We start from the raw sequence: 25,368 nt of genomic DNA, 5'->3' as shown, positions 1-25,368 counted from the left end.
GGCAAGAATAGTATGGGAAATACCAAATCTAAAGAACTTCAGACACGTGGACATAAACTAAAGGGGGGAAATAGTGGGGGAGGGGATGTGCGGGGTAGAGGGGAATGAAGCAGGGGGGAATGGGACAACTGTAATGGCATAATCAATAAAATATATTAAAAGGGAAAAATAAAAAAGAAAGATATTTGTTTAATTAAATATATTGTGTTCATTTATTTTTAGAGAGAAGGGAAAGGAGGGAGAGAGAGAGAAATATTGATATAAGAGAGAAACATTGATCACCTGTCTCTAGTATTCACCTGCAACCCAGGCATGTGCCCTGACCCAGAATCGAACTGGTGACCTTTTGTGGGATGACGTCAACCAACTAAACCACACTGGTGGGGGTTAATTAAATATATATTAGGGAATATATGCAAAATGCCATCAATAAAATCTCTTCATTACCCAAAGATCCCAGGAATCCCAGTAAGAGAAAAATGCTGGAAATACACTTGATTTATACAGCTTTGCTTATATTTCTGCCATGAATTTTCTATTTTTCTTGTGTGCCAAAAAAAATTAACCAGTTGGGAGAGGTATATTGTAAGAGAGGTCATGAAAGCCTCTCAAGATGTTGAGGGCACAAGATGGCTGATAAAGTGTGTTTACTAAGGTATGACTGCCCAGTAACTGAATTTTTTGTAACTTCCTGCATGCTGCACAGAATACCCATATTCACGTCCTTCTCAGCTGGTTCAACATTCCTTTGCTAACTACAAATATTTGATGAATTGCTTTTACTTTCAATTTCAGTTTGATGAGATCATTTGAGATTCTGCCAGACCAATGGTTATGCTTCTCAGTCTGTTTTAGTCCCTTATATAAAGGAGGGACAGAAAGGTGGAAAGAGCACATAAGAGCTGAGAGCACCTGAGACAGTTCTCGGACCCGTGTTGCTGTGGTGTAAGTCCATCTTTTACCTTTCACTTTGTCTGGAACTCAAAACTTGACTTCTGATTCAGACTGACCACTGAAGCGGGGGCAGCTTGCCTATTGTCTGGCCTGGGGAGGGTCTGGGGCTAGCTTTAGTTTTGAGGAAGCTCAGCCTCTTTGCAAAGCGACAGTTAGGTGCAGGTGTGTCCTTGGATGTGCTGCGCTGGAACCTCATCTTAGGGCAGTGGCAAGTAGAGTGGAAGGAGCTCCCAGAGGACCCCACCTGCCTTGCTGTGTCAGTCTCTGTGTCAGGCATCAGAATGCACAGAACATGACAATACTACCAAGAAGCTTGCAGGCAATTATAATCTAAAGAGATAGTTTCTATTAGTTATATGTATAAGAAAGTTCTGTAGTGTCTGTATAGAAATAAATTTAGTTTCCACATCCCTGATCTTTATTAATTAAAAATAGCTAGTCAAAACTCTCCCTCCCTTTCTCTGCACCCAACCAACACCCCCAACTCACTCTCAGATTCTTTCTCTCTCTTTGGTGTTTGTTTTCACAACAGCATCCATCTGGGTTTAACAATCTGTTCAGATGATGCTTCTGGAAATGAGTTTGGAAAACCAGTCCTGAACACCATCGAACAGCTGCATTTTCTCATGTTAAAGTTCAAACTTTTTGTGGCTCCTCCACATCTAAGAACCCAGAGGCCAAGTTTTTATAAAGTTGTTAGTAGTTTTTGCTGTCACATCTCCTCACAGTTTCCTTTAATCTTCACTCTAAGCAGGGGACTGTACAATTCCAGCCATTATAATGCTGTGGTTGGAGGCTCCTGCTCTATGCCAGAGTCTTTGATCCCTACCCTCACTGAAGAATCAGACTAAAGGGAGTGGTATAGGAGTGGTGTTTCAAATTGCTTACTGCTTTGCTATGATAAAAAATTATATTGTATACCTTGTTTCTTAGTATACTACGATTTGCAGATCATGTTGAAATGCATAACCCAGTGGACTTTCGGCTCAATGCAATTGTTGTCAATTAATCTCCATCTGATTGGACACACAGACCCTGGAATGTTATTTTGTGCTGCATGCTATGCTAAGATATAAGGTATAAAGTATCTACTTTTATTAGCAAAACATCCTCTAGGCAGAACTTCAATTTTACTTCCATTATCTCTGTGATTATCCTTAAAAGCCTAAGCATAGCTAGGTGAGGCTATTTGTTTAAGCCACATAAGTAGTAACTGAGAGAGCTGGTATTTTAAACAGTATTAAAGGCATCTTGAGTTATCTGACTTAGAAATATAAAATTGAACATGTGAGACATTTGAATGTAAAACTGTGTTTATATATTCTGATAATCAAACATACACAGATCATAGAAAACCATTTTAATATTTACAATGGTAATAGAAAATTTGTAAGGAGCCCCATGGAATCATTGTTCTTTTCTCCCCCACCAAGGATTTTCTTTCTTTATTTTTTTTAGAGAGAGGGGAAGGGAGAGAGAAAGAAAGAACATCAGTGTGAGAGAGAGAGATATTGATTGGTTGCCTCCCACACATGCCCCAGCTGGGGAGTAGGCCCACAACCCCGGCAGATATGGGCTCTCACCAGGAACCGTATCTGTGGTCTTTTGCTTTGCAGAATGATGCCCAACCAACTGAGCCACACTGGCTGGGGTGGGGTGGGGTCATTGTACTTTTTTTAAGGGAAGATTTTATTTATTTACTTTTAGAGAGAGGGGAAGGAAGGGAGAAAAAGAGGGAGAAAAACATCAATGTGTGAGAGATATGTTGATTGGTTGCCTCTCCCACACTTCCAACTGGAAACCTGGTCCACGCACAGCCCAGGCATGTGCCCTGACTGGGAATTGAACCGGTGACCTTTCAGTTTGCAGGTCGTCCCCTGTCTTTTAAATTCAGGGCATTTGCTTGCCTTTCCTCTTTGAAATGGATTCTGCATTTTTTCAGATTGCCTTTGTTCCCACACAGCTGTTCCTTCTTCCACTTACTGCTCCTCTTCCTATCACTCCTTTAAATATGCAGATAGAAGATGAGCACATAGGGTCACACTAAAGCCTTAGGGAGCAGGTTTTGGTAAGTGGTGGTCACTACAAATCTACCGTGGGTTACTGGTAAGGAACTTATAGGATAACCAATGTCTTTGAGGAAGATTATTCTGCCAAGTATGTTATTGTAGTAGCAAAGCATAGAAAAGTACATGCTCCAAGTTTTTTTTTTTGTTAGTGTTGTATTTTACTTATTTTTTTCTTGTGGTAAAACCTATATAACAAAACTTACCATTGTAATCATTTTGGAGACACACATCTGTGGCACGTACGTCCACATTGTTATGCAACCATGGCCACTATCCATCTCCAGGTACTTTAGCCCAAATAAAAACCCAGTCCTCATTAAATAATAACTCCCCATTCCCTCTCCTCCAAGCTAAGAAAACCACTATCCTACATTCTGTGTGTATGTATTTGGCTATTTTAGGTATTTTATGTAAGTGGAGTCATACAGTATTTGGCCTTTTATGTCTGGTTCATTTCACTTAGCCTAATGTCTTCAAGGCTCATCAGTGTTATAACATGTACCAGAAGATTCTTTCTACAGCTGAATAGTTTTCCATGTGTGTATATATTCTGCATTTTGTTTATGTTTATTCCTTGATGTACATTTGGACTGTTTTCATCTTTTGGCTATTGCAAATAGTGGCTGCTATGAACATTTGTATACAGATATGTGTTTGAGTCCATGCTCTTAATTCTTTTGTTTATATACCCTGAGGTATAGTCACTGGATCACATGGTAATTCTATGGTCAGTTTTGGGGAAACCACCATGTTTTCCACTGTGGCCACACCATTTTCTAGTCCCAGCTGTTCAAAGAGTTCTAATTTCCACACATCCTACTCAGCATCTGTGTTTTCTTCCTTGTTGTTTGATTATTTGCTACCCTCGTGATCATGAGGTGGCGCTTCTTGGTTTTATTTGCATTTCCCTAATGATTAGTGACATTAGGCATCTTTGGGCCATTTATTTATCTTTTTTGGAGAATTGTCCATTCAGGTCCTTTGTCCATTTTTAAATCAAAATGTTTTTGGTGTTGCTGTTGAGTTATAGGAGTCATTTCTATATTATGGATATTAATCCCTTTTTATATATGGGATATGGAAATATTTTCTGCACTTCACTGTGTTGCCTCTTTACTCTGTAAATGGGGTCTTTTGATGAACAAAAGTTTTTCATTTTGGTCAAGCCCAATTTATTTTTAAATTCTTACCCATGCTTTTTGGTTTCATATTTAAGCAATTATTGCCAAATTCAGTGTCATGAAGCATTTCCCCTGTTTTTTCTCTAGAAGTATTTAGTTTTTATCTCACATTTAATTTACTGATCTATTATGAATTAATTTTTGTATATGGTGTTAAGGTAATGATCCAGGTTCATTCTTTTGCATATGAATTTCCAATTTTTCTCAGTACCATTTATGAAAAAGACTGTCTTTGCCCCCCTTGAATAGTCTTGGCATGCTTGTCACAAATTATTTGATCATATGTGGGAAGGTTTATTCCTGGGCTTCCTGTTCTATTCAGTTGGTGTAGACGTCTGTCTTTATGTTAGCACCACACTCTTTTTTGATTACTGTAGCTTGACTACTGTATAAGTTTTGAAGTCAGGAAGTGTGATGTTTCCAACTCTGTTTTTCTTTTTCAAGATTATTTTGTTTATTTAGGATTCTTGAGATGTCATATGAATTTTAGGGCGAAAGTTTTAAAAAATTTTCTGCAATAAATTTGTTGGATTTTAATTGGGATTGAATTGAATCTGTAGATCACTTCACTGATATTGTAATCCTAATGATATGTCTTCCAATCAACAGACAGGATGTCTTTTTATTTATTACTTCTTTAATTTCTTTCAGCAATGTCTTATAGTCATTGTGTAAGTTTTTCATCTTCTTGGTTAACTTAACTTCTAAGTATTTTATTCTTTTGGTACTATAATAAATGAATGTGTTTTCTTCAACTTCTTTTCATTTTTCATTGTTAATGTATAGAAACAACAATTTTTTGTGTGTGTTTATTTTGTATCTTGCAACATTACTGGATTTTTTTCTAATAGTGTTTTTGTGTCTTCATGGTTTCTACATATATGATCATGTCATCTGTAAAGAGAAATAATTTGTCTCTTCCTCTCCAATTTGAATGTTGTGTACTTCTTCATATTTTCATTTTTATCTGTCTGCAACCTCTAATATTCTGTTGAATATAACTGGCAAAACCAGGCATCCTTGCCTTGATTCCAATGTTACAAGAAAAGCTTTTAGGATCGCACTATTAAGATATTAGCTGTGAGTTTTTCACAATGTATGGACTTGATTATGTTGAGATAGTTTTCTTCTATTTCTAATTTGTTGAGTGTTTTTTTGTCATGAAAGTGTGTTGAATTTTGTCAAATGCTTTTTCTGCATCAAGTGATCATGTCATTTCTTCTCCTTCATTCTCTTAATGTGGATATTACATTGATTTTTGTATATAGAAACATTCTTGTGTTCCTGAAATAAATGTATGATCATAGTGCATAATCATTTTAATGTGCTGCTGATTTTGATTTGCTAATGTTTTGTTAAGGATTTCTGTGTCAGTATTTGTAGAGGATATTGTTCTGCAATTTTATTTTCTTATATTATGCTCATATAGTTTTGATATCAGGGTAATGCTAGTTTCAGAATCAGTAAGAAAATGATTGTTTCTCTTCAATTTTTTGGAAGAGTTGGGAAGAATTGGTGCTAGTTCTTTCAATGTTTGACAGAATTCCTGAAACTATCTGGTTCAGGAATTTCTTGTTGAAAGATTGATTGATTATTAATTTAATCTCTTTGCTAGTTACAAATCTACTTGTGTTTTTGTTTCTTCAGAATTTAGTCTTGGCAGATTTTGCGTTTCCAGGAATTTGTATACCATATCTGGGTTATCCAATTTGTTGGCATCCTTATTTATAATATTCTCTTATAAATTATTTTTATTTCTACAGAATATTTCTTAATGTCCTCACTTAGATACCTGATCTCAGTAATCTGGGCCTGCCTTTCTTCCCCCTAGTTATTCTAGCTCAAGTTTGATCATTTTTGTTTCTCTTTTTGAAAACCAACAGTTGGTTTTGTCAATGTTCTCTACTGCTTTTCTACCATCCATTTATTTTTTTCTGTTGTAATTTTTAAATTCCCTTTCTTCTGTTAGTCCTGGGTTATTTTTCCTAGTCCCTTAAGGCATCAAGTTGGGTATTTATTTGAGATCTGTTTTCTTGTAAGCATTTACAGTTATACACTTCCAGCTTAGCACTGCTTTTGTTACATTAGCTTCTTATGTTTTCATTTTTATTTACCTTTAATTATTAAGTAATATGCCTTGTGATTTCTTTTTTGACCCATTGGTTGTTGAAGAGTATGTTGCTCAGTTTCTACATATTTGTGTATTTCCCAATTGTGCTTCCGCTATTGATTATAGTTTTATTCTATTGTGCTTTATATGATTTAAATCTTTAAACAAGCAACCAAAATATAACTGGAGACACTGAAAAAATAACACACAAACTGACAGTGACCATAGGGGAAGAAGGAGGGAGATCATGGGGGAAAATAGGGGAAAGATTTTTCAAGGAGCATGTATAAAGGACACAGGGACAAAGCCAAAGAGGGTAGGATTGAGGGTGGGAGGTAGGGATGCGTGGGGAGAAAATGGAGACAACTGTACTTGAACAATAATTTTAAAAAATGTTAAAAAAGAAACAAATAAAAAAATTTTAAAAAGACTTTTTTTGAGACCTAACATAATGAATGATCTTTCCTTGAAAATGTTCTACTCTGGACTACATGAACTCAGCAAGAGGTAAAAGTCGCAGTGACAGAAGTGAGCCAAGTTTGGGGGTTGTGAAGTGCTGTGGTTACCTCTCTGGTAAGAGAGAGAAAACTAGGGCTTTGGAGACAGGTTCAGGGGGTAAGCCCAGGATGAACTGCTGCACCCCTGGTTGGAAGTCTTGTGGGTGTGCTCTTGAGAGGACAGACATGCTGTGAGTCTTTTGTCTCAAGGCTTTTTATCTTTCTTTAGCCAGCAGGAATCCTAGATAGGGGTCTCAGGAGGGGGTCTGAACAGAATATTTATCAGCTTTTCGGGTATGTCCTTCAAATGTTGATTCATCAAAATGTATGTGTAGAAGGGTCAGGGTTATTTTCTGGTTGGTTTCCTTTTAAAAGAATGTCACTGAAGATAAACTGGGACAGAGGCCAGACTGTCCTGGGATTGTTTGGAATGTGTAAAGCATTGGCTCCTAAGTGTCCTTGGTTAGAAAAGATAAAGCCTCGTAATTCATTAACTGGCTATAAATCACTCAAATTGTTTGGCTGTATTTAAATTTTTTGTGTGTTATTTTCCCTTATTCCGATTGTTAAGGACTGTTTGCAGTTTTTTACCATCCTGCCTTGTTTACTTCTTTGTTATACTGTCTATTCACATAGATTTGTATTTTTTTAATGCATCTGTCTCTTTAAAAGTGTAGAAAATACAAGTGGAATCACAAGCCCAAATTCCTGGTTTTACTTACCCATATGTTTCCTTTTCCCAGGAATCTTTATATTTTGTATGTTTTCTATTTGCTTACATATTTTCTTTAGTTCTTTGTGCTTTTCTTTAGCTTTTTGAGCATACTGAATACAGCTATTTTGAAGTTTTTGCCTAGTACCTTCAATGATTGTGTTTCTTCAGGGATGCTTTCTGCCGCTAGTTTTCTTTCTTTGAGTGGGTTGTATTTTCTTGTTTCCTTGTATGCCTTGTGATTTTATTGTTGTTTAAAATTGGGCATTTCTAAAAACAACCACCTTTTCAAGTTCTTTGCACACTGACTTTGTGCTGAGAACGTCCCACACTAACTAGTGGGCGTGGGTTTGGGGCCTTCATATTATCCTCAGGATAAACCTTAAAGTCTTTTAGGGCTTTTATTAACATGAATCTTCTCTGGGCTTGTGTGTGGCTATTTTAATTTTTCCACTTACATACTGACTTTAAGTTTTTTATCCTTATTTGAGAACATGCTTATTGATTTTAGAGAGAGAGGGAGGGAGGGAGAGAGAGAGCGAGAAAAATATTGATGTGAGAGAATAATATTGATTGGTTGCCTCTCATACATGCCCTGTCTGGGCACTGAACCCACAACCTAGGCATGTGGCCTGACTGGGAATCAAATCCATGACCTTTTGGTTTATGGGATGATAATCCAACCAACTGAGCCACACTGGCCAGGGTCATACTGCTCTTAAATGTCTTAATCCCCAGAATAATCTCTCCTTGAGGACTTTGGTGGACTTCTTGTATCTACTCTAAAAATGAAAAATTATGTTTCTCCCCTCAATAGTTTATTTATTTATCTAGATTATTCTTAACACTTCACTTTGGTCAGTACATGTGTGGTCATTTTCCTGCACTAAACAGTTCTGACACTAAATGCCTGGATTTAGCACATACTCCACCAGTTAAGGATTCTGTCCCATAAAACCGCCCCATTTTAGATGCCAGACACAAGTGCATGTTGTTATTTATACTTCTGTGTGATTGACTATACATTGGAGGTTTCCACGACCTCCCCCTCAAGTTTAATACTTTAACAAAATGGATGAGAGAAGTCAGAAAAAACTTACTTAGTAGATTATGGGTTTATTTTGAAAAAGAATAAAATTCAGGAACAGCCAGATGGAGGGGATCCATAAGGCAAGTTTTGGGGAAGGGGTGTGAAACGTCCAAGCTCTGTGTTCTCTCTGGGCATGCTACCCTCTGAGCGTCTCCATGTGGTCACCAGCCCAGAAGCTCTCTGGACAACTTCAGTTAGGGTTTCTTATGAAGGCTTCATGAAGTAGACATCACTGAATAAATTATTGGNTTATACCAAAGCATACTTTGTTAATACTTTAACAAAATGGATGAGAGAAGTCAGAAAAAACTTACTTAGTAGATTATGGGTTTATTTTGAAAAAGAATAAAATTCAGGAACAGCCAGATGGAGGGGATCCATAAGGCAAGTTTTGGGGAAGGGGTGTGAAACGTCCAAGCTCTGTGTTCTCTCTGGGCATGCTACCCTCTGAGCGTCTCCATGTGGTCACCAGCCCAGAAGCTCTCTGGACAACTTCAGTTAGGGTTTCTTATGAAGGCTTCATGAAGTAGACATCACTGAATAAATTATTGGCCATTGGTGATTACCTTAGCCTCTAATCCCTCCTATATCCCCAGAGGATGGGGTGCGTGAGGCTAAAAGTACAACTCTCTAATCGCATGCGTGGCTTCCATAGAAACTGACCTCCATTCTGTGATTATTTAGGAGCTTTCCAAAATCACCTCATTAATATATATTTAGGTGGGATTGAAAGGGGCTTGTTATAAATATCAAGAAACTGTCATGTCTTGGTACTTATTAGTTCTGGCACTTGTCACGAGTTCTGGAACAAACTAACAATGAATACCAAGGTACCACTGTAGTCTCTTTTCACCTTTATATCCCAGAATTTTTTTTGAGACTTGAGGACAAAAGACCAAATATTAGAAAAAATATACTCCCATCATTTTCATCCCTTAGAAAATTACAAGGGTTTATGAGCTGTGCCAGCAACAAGAAGAAAGACAAAATACGTATTTTTTATTATAAATCACAGTATCATATATTTATAATGACTTGCTACAGGTTTCTGCAGGTCTGCTTCTCTGCGGTTTTCTCAAGTTGCACCCATTGTTTTTCCCTTACTGAGATCCAAATTAGGCAAAAGTGACAAGTCTTCTGGGAAGCCCTGCTAAGTTAAAATAGTGTAAGCAAATTCTTTTCTGCTCCATTCAGTTTGAAGGAGGGAATTGGGAATGAGGTGTTGCCTTAGATGGTCTATTTTATGTCTTCATTCATAATCTCTTGGCCTAGGCTTCTGTGGGTCAGTGTAGCTGCAGTTTTTCTCAGCAATGCCCACTACTTCTTTCCGTCTGAGATATAAGCTATGTCACCACTTCCTCAACTGTGGCCCTTTTGAAATTCATGTGAAGTGAAACAAAACATGAAGAGGTAGCTCCCAAACAAGTTAGAACATTGCAAGTAAGGTCTTCACTATTCCCTCTGAGCAAGGGAGATAATTGAATACTGGGTAGTTACCTCCTACAGACAAAGTGTATACCACACTGGGGAGTATGTGGGGGAAGGGCAAGCATAAACATCATAGAATTTCCAGCCATTTTGAATGTGGCTTTCTTTTTTTTTTTTTGATTGGGTGTTTACTTGATTACTTTAGGCTTTTGACTGTTTTTTCAGAAATGCTGTAAAGTTATTTTAGTCAGTTTTTGACTTTTTTTGATGTCTCCATGGGAAAGAAGGGCTTAAAACTTCCTAGTCTGCCATTTTGTTTGATTGTCTAGATTTTAATCCTAGCTCTATAACTTACTCAGCCTTTGTGAGACTCATTTATCTCATTGGAAAATGGTAATAATAATTTTTAACTTGCAGGTTCTTGTAAGTACCAATGAGGCCAGGTATGTAAGGTATGTATCTCAGAGCTTGGTGTATTGTAGGCCTTCAGTGTATGGTAATAATTGTTTGAATTTTATTATACTATGGAAGTGGAACTTTGGAAAGTGATAATACCCTATATATCATCATTATCATCAGAGATTTGGGGGAATGATGGAGCAAGCTGTCTATAGTCTGCTATTCAAGGTTACATTTGGTCCCATAGAAAGGACAGAAGTCTCACTCAGTCCTACATTGATGGGTGCTTTGTATAACTCTGAGTCAGAGAATAAATTTGCAATCTTATCTCTACCAGGAGGCTATTCCAGGTTGGCAGGTTGCCATGGCATCTGGATCCAACATGACAGCCCCCATTTGTCTGGTGGAAAACATCAATGAGCAGCTATCAGTGAATCAGGAAGCTCTGCAGATTCTTGACGAGATTTCTCAGCCAGTGGTGGTCGTGGCCATTGTGGGACTGTATCGCACAGGCAAATCCTACTTGATGAACTGTCTTGCAGGACGGGACCATGGTGAGTGTCGTTTTAGGCAGAGGACAATTCTTTTTTTTAGTTTTCTTCACTGGTCACATGAAAAAGGACTAAATTCCTTTCAATAATCCAAACTTCTAATTCTAATTCTTACAGATAAATAACTACCTTACTGCAACCTGTTACCATATTTCTTGTTTTATTCCTATTAAGGAAATCTTTCCTACTAATGCTCAGGTTCCTACATTCTTTTATCTGTGTAAGCACGGGGCTCTTGCAGCGGTGTCTGTGTTGTCTCACAGCATACTTTGCTTTTTTTGTAGAATATTTCCATCAACACATAGAGATGTGTGAATATCTGTTATCTTAAAAATCCTTTGTGAGTTCCCATTCCACTGTGGCCACTAGCCCCACCTCCTTGTCATCACTTATGCATGGCAAAAAATACAATTTCTCAATTTTCTTTTTTCCACTTTTCCCTTCCACTGTCTCTCTTTAATTCATTTTTTCCCCCGACTTTGAACATCGACATTCGTTCTAAATGTTCTTGTTCTGGTTATCAGTGGCCTCTCTTTTGTCTGGTTCATGTATACCTCTTGGTCTCCATCTGGATCTCTGGCTTGGTACCATTCTCACAGTTAACATCCCTTTCTTCTTGACTTAGGAAGTAGGAAATTCTTCAGAAATAGAGAAAGCAACATCCTGTAGGCTGAGATACTTACATTTTAACAAGTCTGATAATGTAGCTCCTTGACTGGGTAGGTTATCTGCTGTCACATATATGTTGCTTTTCATACACCCATTTAGGTTTCCCTCTGGGCTCTACGGTGCAGTCTGAAACCAAGGGCATCTGGATGTGGTGTGTGCCCCACCCCTCCAAGCCTAACCACACTCTGGTCCTTCTGGACACTGAGGGCCTGGGTGATGTGGAAAAGGTAAATCATAGAGTCACAGATACATCCTTTTCAATCTTAGTTTGTCCTTATTTCTATATGATATTTGGTAATTTAACTGCTGTGACTTGTTTTTGAAATCTAGAAATCCAGCTATAGCAAACAAGACAAACTTTCGTTTGTTCGACTTTTATTTCTAGATAAAGTATCATGTATACTGGTTCAATTTTTTTCATTATTTCTTGGAAGTGGGTAAATGATTTGAATCAGTTTAATAAGTATTATTAAACACTTGGTTTCTAGGTATCTGGGATTAGTACTGTAAATATTACTGACCAAAGTATAAGTCCTGCCCTCAGAAAGTCTGCAGTCACACAGTGAAGTTCCTCAAGTACTCGTGGAACATTTTTCAAGGCTTTGACACACTTCTGAATGAGCTGGTTCCATAAAAGCATGTGTTTGTCCTACAACAAATATTTTAGGATGGCTTTTTGCTATTGTAGCTGTATACTAAGAGGTGAAAGAAATTATTTCTTCATTTTTGAGACTTATGGAAAATAGTATCTAAATTTCTTCATTTCTTCCTTTGAGACTTATGGAAAATAGTATCTAAATTTCTATACTGATCTATTTCTACTGAAAGAGAAGTTAGAAATTCTGTGTTCATTTTTAAAGTTATATATCACACAAAGCTATATAGTCTTGGTATCTAAATACTGTATTGTTTGTTACCAGTGCCATTTCATCTCATCTTAATTGATTATTTTTGAAAGATGGTGGCCAGGGAAATAAATTAATTAATAGGTCATTTTGCCTCCAAACTCCTGTATTGAGTCTTTTAGTTATAAAACCCAGTTTTTACATTTTCTCTAGGGAATATCTTTTGGTAGCATTTATGATAGAGATAATTTCTGGATTATGCCATTACATGACAATATTATAATTTCTGCAAAAAATATTAGCCTCTGAAGACCCTCTGTCTGGCTGCACTAGGCTCACTATCCAGCCTTAACTTCTGCACCTAACCTCTGGTCCAGTCAAATCAAATAATCGAAAAACACATGTATCTGGCTATTTCTAATTTCACTTCTATGAGTCTTTCTATTTGTGGGATCACCTTTATTTCTTTAATAATAAGAATTTCTTTCTTATTTTAATAATTCTTAAACACTTGGATCAAGACTTTGATGATGACTTCATATTATGTACTCATTTCCAGTATTCAGACCTCTATTCTTCCTTGATGGATATCTGAATTTCAATTTAATATCACAGCTATGGGTTTCACTGCTTACACACATCATAAAGATGGAAGCCTCTTATAGATATTGTCATTCTTGCTGCATTCATTGTTACGGATACTGGTCACAATTTTGAAACAGTCATCATGAAAGAAATAATTGACATTTTAAACTTAAAAATAGTGGCAAACATTGAGTACCTTCCCATGAACATTTGTTAAATTTAATTGGACACAATTTGAATCCCTGGTTATGTCAATTATTGTGTATTATATATGGCCTATGACCAACAAATATACATAGAACAGATATGTGCCAATACCTACCACTAAGTACCTAATTGCACTCTAGATAATCCATTAGTTTATCTATATATGTTATTTTATTTCATCCAATTAAATTTAAAGAAGACTTGTAGAGACAAGAATCCATTTATCTATAATAAAATCAGTCATAAGAAATGCCATTGTAATTGTCAAAGCTAATATCTGCATCTATGTCTGTTTTCAAACTTAATTCTTTGCATGGTGAGTATATTACCTGGAATAAAAATGAAAGGCTGGTAGAATTAGTGTCTGAGTGAATTTCCACATGTAAACTCCTAGCTGTCTGGCCCTAACGTCCTTCCTAGGGTGACCCTAAGAATGACTCGTGGATCTTTGCCCTGGCTGTGCTTCTGAGCAGCGTGTTTGTCTACAACAGCATGGGCACCATCAACCACCAGGCCCTGGAGCAGCTGCAGTATCCTTCCAGGAACCACTCCACCATAGGTCCTGGGGTCTGGGGGAATGGAGATCCAGTCAGCTTCTCCTTCCCTTGCACTAAGTTGCCTTTGGTGGACCAGAAGGAACCAGAGCCAAAAACTTTTACCATACATTTTTTCTTTTAGAGAAATGTGGGAATTGTGGGTGGGAAGTTCCTTTTCCTTAACCAGGTCCTAGTTATGTGACCGAGCTGACAGAACTCATCAGGGCAAAGTCCTCCCCTACACCAGATGGAGTAGATGATTCCATGGAGTTTGTGAGTTTCTTTCCAGACTTTGTCTGGACTGTACGGGATTTCACCCTGGAGCTGAAGTTGAACGGCCGCCCTATCACAGAAGATGAGTACCTGGAGAATGCCTTGAAGCTGATACCAGGTGAGAGAGCATGACTAGGCAGTAGACAGTGCAATACAAGGTGGGGGGTGCTACACATTGTCTGTCATCTCTGGAGTTGCCCTTGTGTTTTAGACTAGATGAAATCTGTAGAAATGATGGCTGGGAGATGGGCTGAAAGGCCCTAGGGACTGGAGCTTAAGTTCACTTAAGAAAAGTAGAGCTTAAAGTAGAATATAATTACTCAAAACCAATGTTTTATATATATTATAATTTAGCATCCGATTGTAATCTAGAATACAGTGGTGCTAAAATGTTCTAAAGACCAGACACTTGTATTTTTATTTTTCTTCTTTTTTGTTTTGAGCAAAACTACTGACCAGATATTTGTTATACATGGAATTACAATGAAAAAACCTATTAATGAAAAAAAATCCATGCAATTAGATTATTACTTTTCTGAAATAAGGATATAATTTAACTGTATAGTTATTTCTTCAACAAAAAATGACTTTATATTCTAAAAAACCTGAAGCATGCATTATCTCAATGTATATTACTGTCATATGGCTGATATCAGAACATTCATTTTACTTTCTATATCATAGCTTTTTAAAAACTTTTAATTTTAATTTTGTTTTTTTACATTATTTATTGTTGTTCAATTACAGTTGTCTGCATTTTCCCCCAACCCCCGACCCCAACCATCCCCACCTCCCTCCCTTGCTTTCACCCCCCACCCTGGTTTTGGTCATGTGTCTTTTTAGTTGCTCCTGAAGACTCTTCCCTCTATTAACTCTTCCTCCCCTCTGGTTACTGTCAGATTTTTCTTAATTTCAAAGTCTCTGGTTATATTTTGCTTGCTTGTGTGTTTGTTGATTAAGTTCCAGTCAAAGGTGAGATCATATGGCATTTGTCCCTCACCACCTTGCTTATTTCACTTAGCATAATGCTCTCCAGTTCCATCCATGCTGTCACAAAGGGCAGAAATAGTGAAACTTGATCACCAACTTACACCATACACAAAAATAAATTCAAGGTGGATAAAAGACTTACACCATAGCTTTTTAAAAATTTTCACATTTACCCATGCTATAATTTCAAAACAGGAAGTTATTTTAATGACATATCATGTGAGTGTAATCTGATGAAACCTTAAGAGAAATATCAATTCTGATTTATTCATTCTTGTCTTCCTAATTCTATTTAGGTTTTCTTAAAACATTTAATGAGAAGTTGGCTAGGCAGAAGACATTGCCAAATCAAATATACTTTTTTATATTAAAGAGTTTATAGATTAGTGGTGACATCTTGAAACAAAATTTTAGTCACATGTAATCTTTTGGTTTCTGATACAAGAAACTAAAGAAGCTAACACTGTGTACATTATTTTGTTATCCTCCTCATAGGATACCTTTACTGACTTTTTAGAGAGAGAGGATGGTGGGGGGAGGAGAAAAGGAAAGAGTGAGAAAGTGAGAGAGAAAAAGAGAGAGAAAGATCTATGTGATAGAGAAACATGGATTGGTTGCCCCTGTACATGCCCCAACCGAGGATACAAAACCCAGGTATTTGCTCTGACTGGGAATCAAACCTGCCACCTTTTGGTGTATAGGACAACGCTCCAAACAACTGAAATACCTGGCCAGTCTGTACACATTATTTTTAGCATCAAAATGGTTTTCCTTAAATAATCAGAGTGTCATTCCCAATATTGTATCTTTATGCCTTTTTTGTTTTTCTTTCTTTTGGTTCCACAGCTGAATTTCTACATGGGATCAAGTAGGCAAAAAATTACATTTGATCTTTCATTCCAATGGTCATAACGGTTACTCATTCAGTAAACCTATATCCTGTTTAGGTCTGGAGATGGCAGAAGTAGGCTTTTTTTTTTAATTTATTTTTTTAACCTAAGTTAGACCTTACCCCAAGTTTCTCCTAGTTTGTATCATTGATATGTTTGAAGTTTAAAGAAGCATTGTATGTCTATGCTAAATGAATTATAAACATAGAAGATGACAAAGAGACACAAATCATTTTCATAAAAAGCTTTATGTGCCTTGTTCAAGACTGTTCCTACTGTAATCTTTGGGTCTTTTTCCCCTCAGGCATGAGTTACAAATCCCAAAAAGCCAATCTTCCCAGAGAGTGCATTCGGCATTTCTTTCCAAAACGGAAGTGTTTTGTCTTTTACCGGCCAATAAATGACAACAGACTGCTAGTCAATATTGAGAATGTTCCAGAAGACCAACTGGATCCTAAATTCCAGGAACAAACAGTGAATTTCTCTTCTTACATCTTCACCCATGCAAGGACCAAGATCCTCAGAAAGGGAGTCGAAGTTACTGGGAAACGTGAGTCTCCTTTTCACATACTGAGGGGCTCAGTATATGTTAAATAAATTACATGATGTGTTTTTTAGCTTTTTGTTTGATTCTATAAAAAATTTTGGGTCTAAAGGTATTCATACTCCATGAAGAAATGTGTGTATTTTACAGTGATTACAATTTTAGGAGTATGCAAATTCTTATAAAAAGCTACAGCCCTGGCTGGTGTAGCTCATTGGATTGAGCATGAGCTTGTGAACCACATGATCGCGATTGGATTCCCAGTCAGGGCACATGCCTGGGTTGCAGGCCAGTTCCCGGTTCCTGGCAGGGGACCCACGAGAAGCAACCATACATGGATATTTCTCTCCCTCTCTCCTTCCCTTCCCCTCTAAAGATAAATAAATAAAATCTTTAAAAAAACACTACAAACTTTATCAGTAATATCAGTGGCTTATGCATATCTGAAGAAATCCTCTACAGATGAAAAAAGTTTCTAATTAGATACAAGAAAAAGAAAATATTTTCTTGGCTGGTGTGCCTCAGTGGACTGAGTGCCAAACTGTGAACCAAAGTGTTGCTGGTTCAATTCCCAGTCAGGGCACATGCCTGGGTTGCAGGCCAGGTCCCCCAAAGGGAGCACACAAGAGGCAACCACACGTTGATGTTTCCCTCCCTCTCTTTTTCTCCCTCCCTTATCCTATGTCTAAAAGTAAAATAAATAAAATCTTTTAAAAAAAGAACATGCTATTTTCTCAAGGTAAGTCCTATTTAATAAGTGCACTTTGCAAGAAAAATACAAAAATATTTTGGGAATTTAGAGCAGTCCAAGAATAATAATCAGCACATAAATCCTTGAAAATCCATTGGAAATGTCAGAATTAGGAGTAAATATATCTTATTTACCCAGCCTCACTTGTCTACCTATGTAAACATTTATGCTTTTAATTTTTAAATAAGAAGTTATGTTTCTTCAGACAATCTTTAGTGAGTTAGATGATGGTAGACACCAACTTTTTTTTAGCTCTGTGGCTGAAAGAACCATAAAAATGAAGAGTCAGTAGGACAATGAATGTGATGGTAGTAGAAGGAGGTAGAGCAGTTGCATGTGTGTGATTCAGAAATGTAGTTTCATATATTCCGATTTGTTGAGTGATAACTTGATTTTCCCTCCTTAAATTGCCTGGCTTATTAGGGCTAAAAACGTTGGCAGTGACTTATGTGGATGCCATCAACAGTGGAACAGTGCCTTGTTTGGAGAATGCGGTGACAACTCTGGCTGAGCATGAGAACTCAGCGGCCGTGCAGAAGGCAGCCGACCACTACAGCGAGCAGATGGCCCAGCGAGTGAGGTTCCCGACAGACACGCTCCAGGAGCTGCTGGACCTGCACGCAGCCTGTGAGAGGGAAGCCATTGAAATCTTCATGGAGAAGTCCTTCAAGGATGAAAAGCAGGAGTTCCAGAAGAAGCTTGTGGTACTTTGTTGTAGTACTTGTTTACCCTTTGTGGCCATTCCCTTTGAAGAATGAAGCCTAGAAGTGCTTCTTCTCTGGTTCATGGACCAAGTAGTCTGAACTCTTATGAGGGATAGAATTTCAATGGACTCCATTTTCTTCTTTCCTTTCTCCAAACCTTAGGTACTTTATCCAAAACACGCTCTGATCTCTGAGGCATAATCAATATAGATATATTTCTTTTTTTTTGTTTTTTTAAAGATTTTATTTATTTATCTTTAGAGGGGAAGGGAAGGAAAGGGAGAGAGAATTATCAAGGTATGGTTGCCTCTTGTGGGTCCCCTGCCAGGAACTGGCCTGAAATCCAGCCATGTGCCCTGACTGGGAATGGAACTGCGATCATCTGGTTCATAGGCCTGAGGTCAATCCACTGAGCTACACCAGCCAGGGCAATAATCATACAGATATATTTCTGAAGTAAACACTGCAATTGATTTCAAGCCTGCACACGACGCCCAAAGGCTGTTCTTGGGATAGTTGCTTTTGTAGAACACTCCTATTCCCAGGAATAAAACCTCTCTTAACAGACCATCTCTCCAGGCTATTTTCAACTTCTATTGTGACTCCTTGTAGTATCATTGTGTCACTGAAGATAGAATCACTGAATATTACAGCAGCAAGGAACCATAGAGATAAGAAAATACAAATCCAAAATTTTTAATAAAGAAGCTGAAACCAGGGAGGTTAAGATTCTTTTTCCTGCCTCACATTGAATTTTCAAGGTTGTGAGCAAATCAAGTCTCGTATTACTATTTTGTTCCATGTTTGTTTGTTTTTTTAATTCAGGACATTTATTTAAAGCTTCATTTCTCAAGCATGCCTTTTTCTTTTTTAAAAGATATTTTATTGTTTATGCTACTATAGTTGTCCCATTTTTCTCCCCTTTATTCCTTTCTGCCCTGTATCCCCTTTTCACCATCATTTCCCAAACTTAGCTCATGTCCATGGGTCACACATGTAAGTTCTTTGGCTTCTCTATTTCCCATACTGTTCTTACCTACCCCCGTCTATTTCGTACCTACCATTTATGCTTCTTATTCTCTGTACCTTTTCATTCATTCTCCCCCACGCCCTCCATACTGATTACCTTCCATGTGATTTATATTTCTGTGAATCTGTTTCTGTTCTAGTTGTTTGCTTAGTTTGTTCTGTTTCTATTTTTTTAGATTTGGTTGTTAATAGTTATGAGTTTCTTGTCATTTTACTGTTTGTATTTTTTATTTCTTTTTGTTAGATAAGTCCCTTTAACATTTCATATAATAAGGGCTTGGTGATGATGAACTCCTTGAATTTGACCTTATCTGGAAAGCACTTTATCTGCCCTTCCATTCCAAATGAGAGCTTTGCTGGGTAGAGTAATCTTGGATGTAGGTTCTTGCCTTTCATGACTTCAAATACTTCTTTCCAGCCCCTTTTTGCCCATAAGGTTTCTTTTGAGAAATTAGCTGAGAGTCTAATGGGAACTTCTGTGTAGGTACCTGTCTCCTTTCCTCTTGCTGCTTTTCAGATTTTCTCCTTATCTTTAACCTTGGGTAATGGAATTATGATGTGCCTTAGTGTATGCTTCCTTGGGTCCAACTTCTTTGGAACTCTCTGAGCTCCCTGGATTTTCTGAAAGTCTATTTCCTTTGCCAGATTGGGGAAGATCTCCTTCATTATGTTTTTAAATAAGTTTTCAATTTCATGCTATTCCTCTTTTTCTTCTGCCACCCCTATGATTTGGATGTTGGAACATTTAAAGTTGTCCCAGAGATTCCTAACCTTCTCCTCTTTTTTTTTTTTTGAGTTTTTGTTTCTTCATTGTGTTCTAGTTGAATGTTTATTTCTTCCTTCTGCTCCAAACTGTTGATTTCAGTCCCAGTTTCCTTCCCTTCACTGTTGGTTTCCTGTATATTTTGCTTTATTTCACTTTTCATAGCCTTCACTTTTTCCTCTCTTTTGTGACCATACTCAACCGTTTCTCTGAGCATCCTGATTACCAGTGTCTTGAACTCTGTATCTGATAGTTGGCTACTTCTTCATCACTTAGTTGTATTTTTCCTGGAGCTTTGATCTGTTCTTTCATTTGGGCTATATTTTTTAGTCTTTGTACACCTGTTATGTAGTAAAAGGTGGAACCTTAGGTATTTGCCAGGGTGGGGCAACCCACGTTGCTCTGCTCTGGTGCTGTATGTGGGGGAGTCGTCTGAGAGGGAGCCATGCGACTTGCTCAGCTTTTAGCAGGGTTTTAGTCACTTTTTCTACTACCCATAAGCAAGTTGGGCCCCTCTGGTGCTGATTCCTGGGTGGGTGGTTTTGGGTATGTTTGAGGACCCAGTGAGTCTCTCCAATGAACTCTCCTTTGAGGCTGGGAGTTTCTCCCACCACTGCAACCCCACAGGTTTTTTCAGTCAGAGGTTTTGTTTGAGGCTTTATTTCCCCACACTGGAACCCTCGGTTGCGTGGTCTGTCTCACTCCCCACTTGTTCCTCCTGGTTCATCTGTGCAAGAATGTGGGGCTGCATGGTCCACCATCTGCCACCTTGCCCAGTTCTCCAGCGTCCACCTGGCCAGGAGGCCTCACCACCATGGCTGCCCTTCTTTACCCCTTCTACCTGTCTGGATGAATATTTCTTCTTTAACTCCTTGGCTGTCGGATGTCCATGCAGTTCAATTTTCTGGTTATTTTTGGTTTTTAAATTTGTTGTTGTCCTTCCTTTGTTTGTGCAAGTAGGCACAGTGTATACCTACATTGCCATCTTGGCTGGTAGTCTTTCATTCCATGTTCTTCTCCAATAGAATGTTTCTCTCTTGAGGACCAGAGCTAGACTTCCTTCTGCCAGATTCTTTGGAATTTTATCTCTTTTGTTCCTTTCTTCTGGTGACATCCCTCTATGCTTCCCTTGTAGAAAATCATAAAGGATATGAAGGATGATTTCATGCTGCAGAATGAAGAGGAATCTGTTAAGTACTGCCAGGCTACCCTTGATCAGCTTTCAGTGGCCTTCATGGAAAGTATTTCAGCAGGAACTTTCTTTGTTCCTGGGGGTCACACGCTCTACTTGGAAGCAAAGGAAAGGATTGAAGGGGACTACTGCAAAGTACCCAGGAAAGGAGTGAAGGTGAGGAATATGGGACCATGGGGATCCTACAGATTAAAGTCAGGAGGGTCTCCTGAAAGTCTGAGAGCACAGTCCCTATTTTGGGTAACATGAGAGCGTGGGGATATCATAGCTTTAGCTTTAAGGTCCATTATTTGGTCTTTCTTCCAGAGGAGAGCACAAAGTCCATTCTTAGAAATGAATATGGATTTCTGAAATCCATAATAGGTGGAAGAGAAATAATAATTTCTTCTTCCAACAGCATGACATTCAGTGTGCAAAGGGCAGACAATTTACAAGTCAGAGTCTTTGTATTTAAAGCTGATTCAAAGAGGAAAGGAAGTCAACCAGGTAGACAATTGCACATAGGGTTATAATACTTATGAAACTGAGAAAACTGGGTACATAGGTGGTTGTAACACATAATGATATTAAAAATAATAATGATAACAATGATGCACTAATATATTTTTAATTGTTACTATCGTAGGCATATCTTTAAGCTTTTTCCCTAGATATTTTACTTTAATTCATTAAGTAGCATTAAAAAGAATCTACACTTTTGGGGAACATTTAAGACATCTGAACTGAGAAGCAGAGACAGGTTAAAATGACTTGCCTAAATTTATAGTCAGCAAGTGGCAGAGGGGAGGAGCAGTGTTAACTAGAGATATTTCACCCTGGGGAAGCAAATATAAATAAAAAAGCACCAGAGACAGTGGGTCTGTAGAACTGACCATGGTTTCCACTGGCTGGAATCTAGAGTGTGGGAAGGAAGGAGCACTGGGAGAGAGACAGGAGGGAGACAGGAGGGAGAGAGGAGGCAGGGGGTATGGAGAACCTCTGATCACTCTAAGGAGCCTGGACACTCTGTGTGGACCCACAATACAGTTTTAATCATGAAGGAAAAATTCCATGGACTTACTTGTTCTTGTTGCATTATTTTTCCCAGTGGAAATCGAAGTTCTTTGCTCCTTCTTGTTTCCTAGGCGAACGAGGTCCTCCAGAAATTCCTGCGGTTACAGATGGCCATAGAGAAATCCATTCTGCAGGCAGACAAAGTGCTCACAGATAAGGAGAGGGCCATGGCAGGTATGGGGCAGAGCAGGTTCTTGCAGTGTCCTTGACAGGTATGAAAACAACACCTTCCCAAAACAAGGAGCTTTTTTTTTTTTTTTTTGGTGTGTGTGTGTGGAACAGATTCTCCAAAATCTGAAAACAACAAGGGGACATCAGCCAGTCAGGGCCCTTCCCTTCACATACTGAAATCTGTTCTTGATGGTGTAGACAAAGGGGCAGTTCAGAGATTTCTTACACCTCCTCCAGTTTGGTTTGGTCTCTGAGCTCAGGAGGGTAGAGATCAGACCTCACTTAATTTTCTTGCCTCTCTCAAACCTCCCTGGGCAGAGGAGCGGGCCAGGAGGGAGGCTGCTGAGAAGGAGCAGGAGCTGATGAAACAGAAACTGCAGGAGCAACAGCAACAGATGGAGGCCCAGAAGAAGAGTGTGGAGGAGAACATAGCCCAACTGAAGGAGAAGCTGGAGCGAGACAGAGAGAACATGATAAAAGAGCAGAATATGATGTTGGAGCATAAACTGAAAGTAAGTCCTGATGTGGCCTCAGTAATGCTCGATGGTCATTGTACTCAGGTGGGATGGAGAAGATTACAGCAAGACCATGGAGCAAAGCACATTTACTGCTTGTGATTTATGAGAATGTTGAATCTTTTGACAACTTCCTTTTTCTCTTGCTCTTTCTCTTCCTTTTCCACTTCTTCCTACTTCTTCCTCCCACTTCCCCTTGTACTCCTCCCCATCTCTTTTCTTTCTTCTTCAAAATTTTTTAATCTACTCTGTAGGTAAACTCTGGAGAAATCAGGACAAGCATGTTCCTTCCAATCCTTGCAGAATATAAGTAGAATTTGAGCTGCTGTTTGGGGCAATTATTAAATGATCTCATAAGGCCTGGTTAAACAGATATTCCAATCACATGTATATCATACGAGCAGCAACTATTTTATTTTATTAATACCACTGGCAATTATCAGGAACCTTACTAATGTCCACAGCCCTTGAGGCAGATCTATGCTTGCATAAAACTATTGAAAAAGTCCAATATTCAAAGCAGAGGGAAGTAATAGCCTTTAAGCTTGTTGCATTGCCCCCAAATGTAGATAGGCTACTCAAGTTATCATATGGTACAGGAAGAATGCTCTGATTATCTTTCTGGACATGGTTATAACAGATTTTTGGTCTTATATTATCCCAAGTGGGACCTAGAATTAGTGCCAGCAGACCAAGGCTACCTCTCAATTGGTGTTATTTGTCTGGAACATATTACATTTGTCCTCATGTTAGGCTTAGCATTCTTGCAAAACCCTGAGGGTACATGAGTATTATTTAGGCTGTGAACTATGCTTCCTCTCAATGCGTGTGTCTCAGCTTAGATACATTCCTTGTTCCAAACATTGCCTTGATAAGGTAAGAGAGAATAGTTTTAGTATTAAAACAAAGAAAGTTTTGCCAAGTTCTTAAGTATAAAATATATTTCTTAGAAAATTGGGGATTTTAAAAGTGGTTCTTCCTTCCTCACTATTTTTTAGGCCCAAGGAGATCTGCTCGAGAAAGGATTTAAAATGAAAGCTGAAAAAATGGATGCAGAAATAAATAGTTTGAAAACCAAGACTGATACTACTAAAAAAGATGATACATCCTGGATTGCAGGAGCATTGGATAAAATTGGCGACGAACTCACTTTAATATTGTCAGCTCCTGGTAAACTCGCTGGTAATATTGTGAAAGGTGTAGGCACGCTATTTAAAAGGAATTAGTTTTCCTTTTAAAAAAATTATAAAGTGTGGATACATGCTCTGGCATATTTTTGGTGTGTATGTTTTTTGTTTTCATTCAGTCAAATTTAAAACATAAAAAGTGCCTGCTAGATGATATCAATGCCTGGCCCACATGAGATAGAATAAATGCCTGCACATTTGATGTAGTGTGTTTACTTTTGGGAAATGTACATGTGAAAATTCTATATTACATACATATATGTACACAAGTTGGAGCAAAAGTAGGTTTACAATTGTATTCACTTTCGAATACAATAATTAATAAATATTTAATAATATAAAAATCAAGTGTATTTTGTGTGATTCAAAAGTGAATACAGGGACTTCTGGCCAAGATGGCGGTATAGGGGGAAACACTGTGCCTCCTAGCACAACCAAGTTTAAAGACAGCAAAGTTTTAGTAACAAAAATGCAACCAAAACAGAGAGAAAATTGAACTGTGCAGAAGTCCAACAACAACAAACCATTCAGCTAGACTGGTAAGAGGGGTGGAGTCAGCAGCTGATGGAGCAAGGTCACACAGGGAAAAGTGGCCATACCAACCCAGGCATGCAGGCGGCATTTGGCAGATCCCAGGCATGGGGTGGCAATGGGAAGGCCCAGTGAGGGTGCAAGGCAGCTGGCTGACTGTGGTCACACATTCATGTGCAGATAAACCAGGCAAAGAAATAAGCAGTGAGACAGACCATGCAAACCAGGGCCCCAGTGCCAAGAATTAAAGCCTAAAAGAACGAATTGGAAAAACTTTTGGGGGTCAAGGTGTCGAGAGAGTCTCTGAGGCTCACAGAGACTTTGTTGGAGAGACCCACAGAGTTCTGGAGGGTGCACGAGCCCACACATCTTGGAACCAGCACCAGAAGGGCCCAGTTTGCTTGGGGGAAGCAGCAGAGTGGACTGAAATCCTAGAGAGAGCATGGAAGAAGCACCATTGCCCCTCTCTGACCCTGCCGCCACGTACAGTGTCACAATCCAGCAACTGGGTTGCTCCGCCCTGGTGAAAACCTAAGGCTCTGCCCCTCATATGTAACAGGCACGAACAGTCCAAAACATTATGCTCAAGAAGAGCAGCTCAAAGCCCCAGAGCCAATACTTCTAAGCAAACAAGAGATAGCCAACCTATCAGATGCACAGTTCAAAACACTGGTGATCAGGATGCTCACAGAACTGGCTGATTATAGTCACAAATTAGAGGAACAAATAAAGGCTAAACTAATTGAAATGAAGGGAAATGCACAGGAAATCAATAGTGATGGGAAGCAAACTGGACTCAAATCAATGGAGTGGACCAGAAGGAAGAAAAATATGACCAACCAGAAAAGAATGAAGAAACGAGAATTCAAAAAAATGAGGAGAGGCTTAGGAACCTCCAGGACATCTTTAAACGTTCCAACATCTGCGTTATAGGGGTACCAG

At 38.4% G+C, this 25,368-nt stretch overlaps 1 protein-coding gene across 2 annotated transcripts; it reads left to right on the top strand.

The window, feature by feature from the left end:
* Window positions 1-743: 743 nt before the first annotated feature.
* LOC118986507 (guanylate-binding protein 6-like) lies at window positions 744-24,159 on the top strand. Of its 2 annotated transcripts, none has more exons than XM_037045449.1 (11): window positions 744-945; window positions 10,778-10,994; window positions 11,760-11,887; window positions 13,718-13,827; window positions 14,028-14,224; window positions 16,291-16,536; window positions 17,705-17,985; window positions 20,913-21,125; window positions 22,094-22,196; window positions 22,512-22,705; window positions 23,707-24,159. In XM_037045449.1, the coding sequence occupies exons 2-11, from the start codon at window positions 10,805-10,807 to the stop codon at window positions 23,932-23,934; spliced, it is 1,890 nt and encodes a 629-aa protein (XP_036901344.1). In that variant the 5' UTR covers window positions 744-945; window positions 10,778-10,804; the 3' UTR covers window positions 23,935-24,159. The 2 variants fall into 2 exon arrangements, with proteins under 2 accessions (XP_036901344.1, XP_036901342.1); XM_037045447.1 differs by having other exon boundaries at window positions 745-949.
* Window positions 24,160-25,368: the final 1,209 nt, after the last annotated feature.

This window comes from Sturnira hondurensis, unplaced genomic scaffold (genome assembly GCF_014824575.4).
Source record: "Sturnira hondurensis isolate 20B ecotype Veracruz unplaced genomic scaffold, ASM1482457v3 Scaffold0004322, whole genome shotgun sequence".
NCBI classification, from domain to species: domain Eukaryota; kingdom Metazoa; phylum Chordata; class Mammalia; order Chiroptera; family Phyllostomidae; genus Sturnira; species Sturnira hondurensis.
The sequence above is the reverse complement of the archived record's forward strand: the minus strand, read 5'-3'. Positions and strand labels throughout refer to the sequence as shown.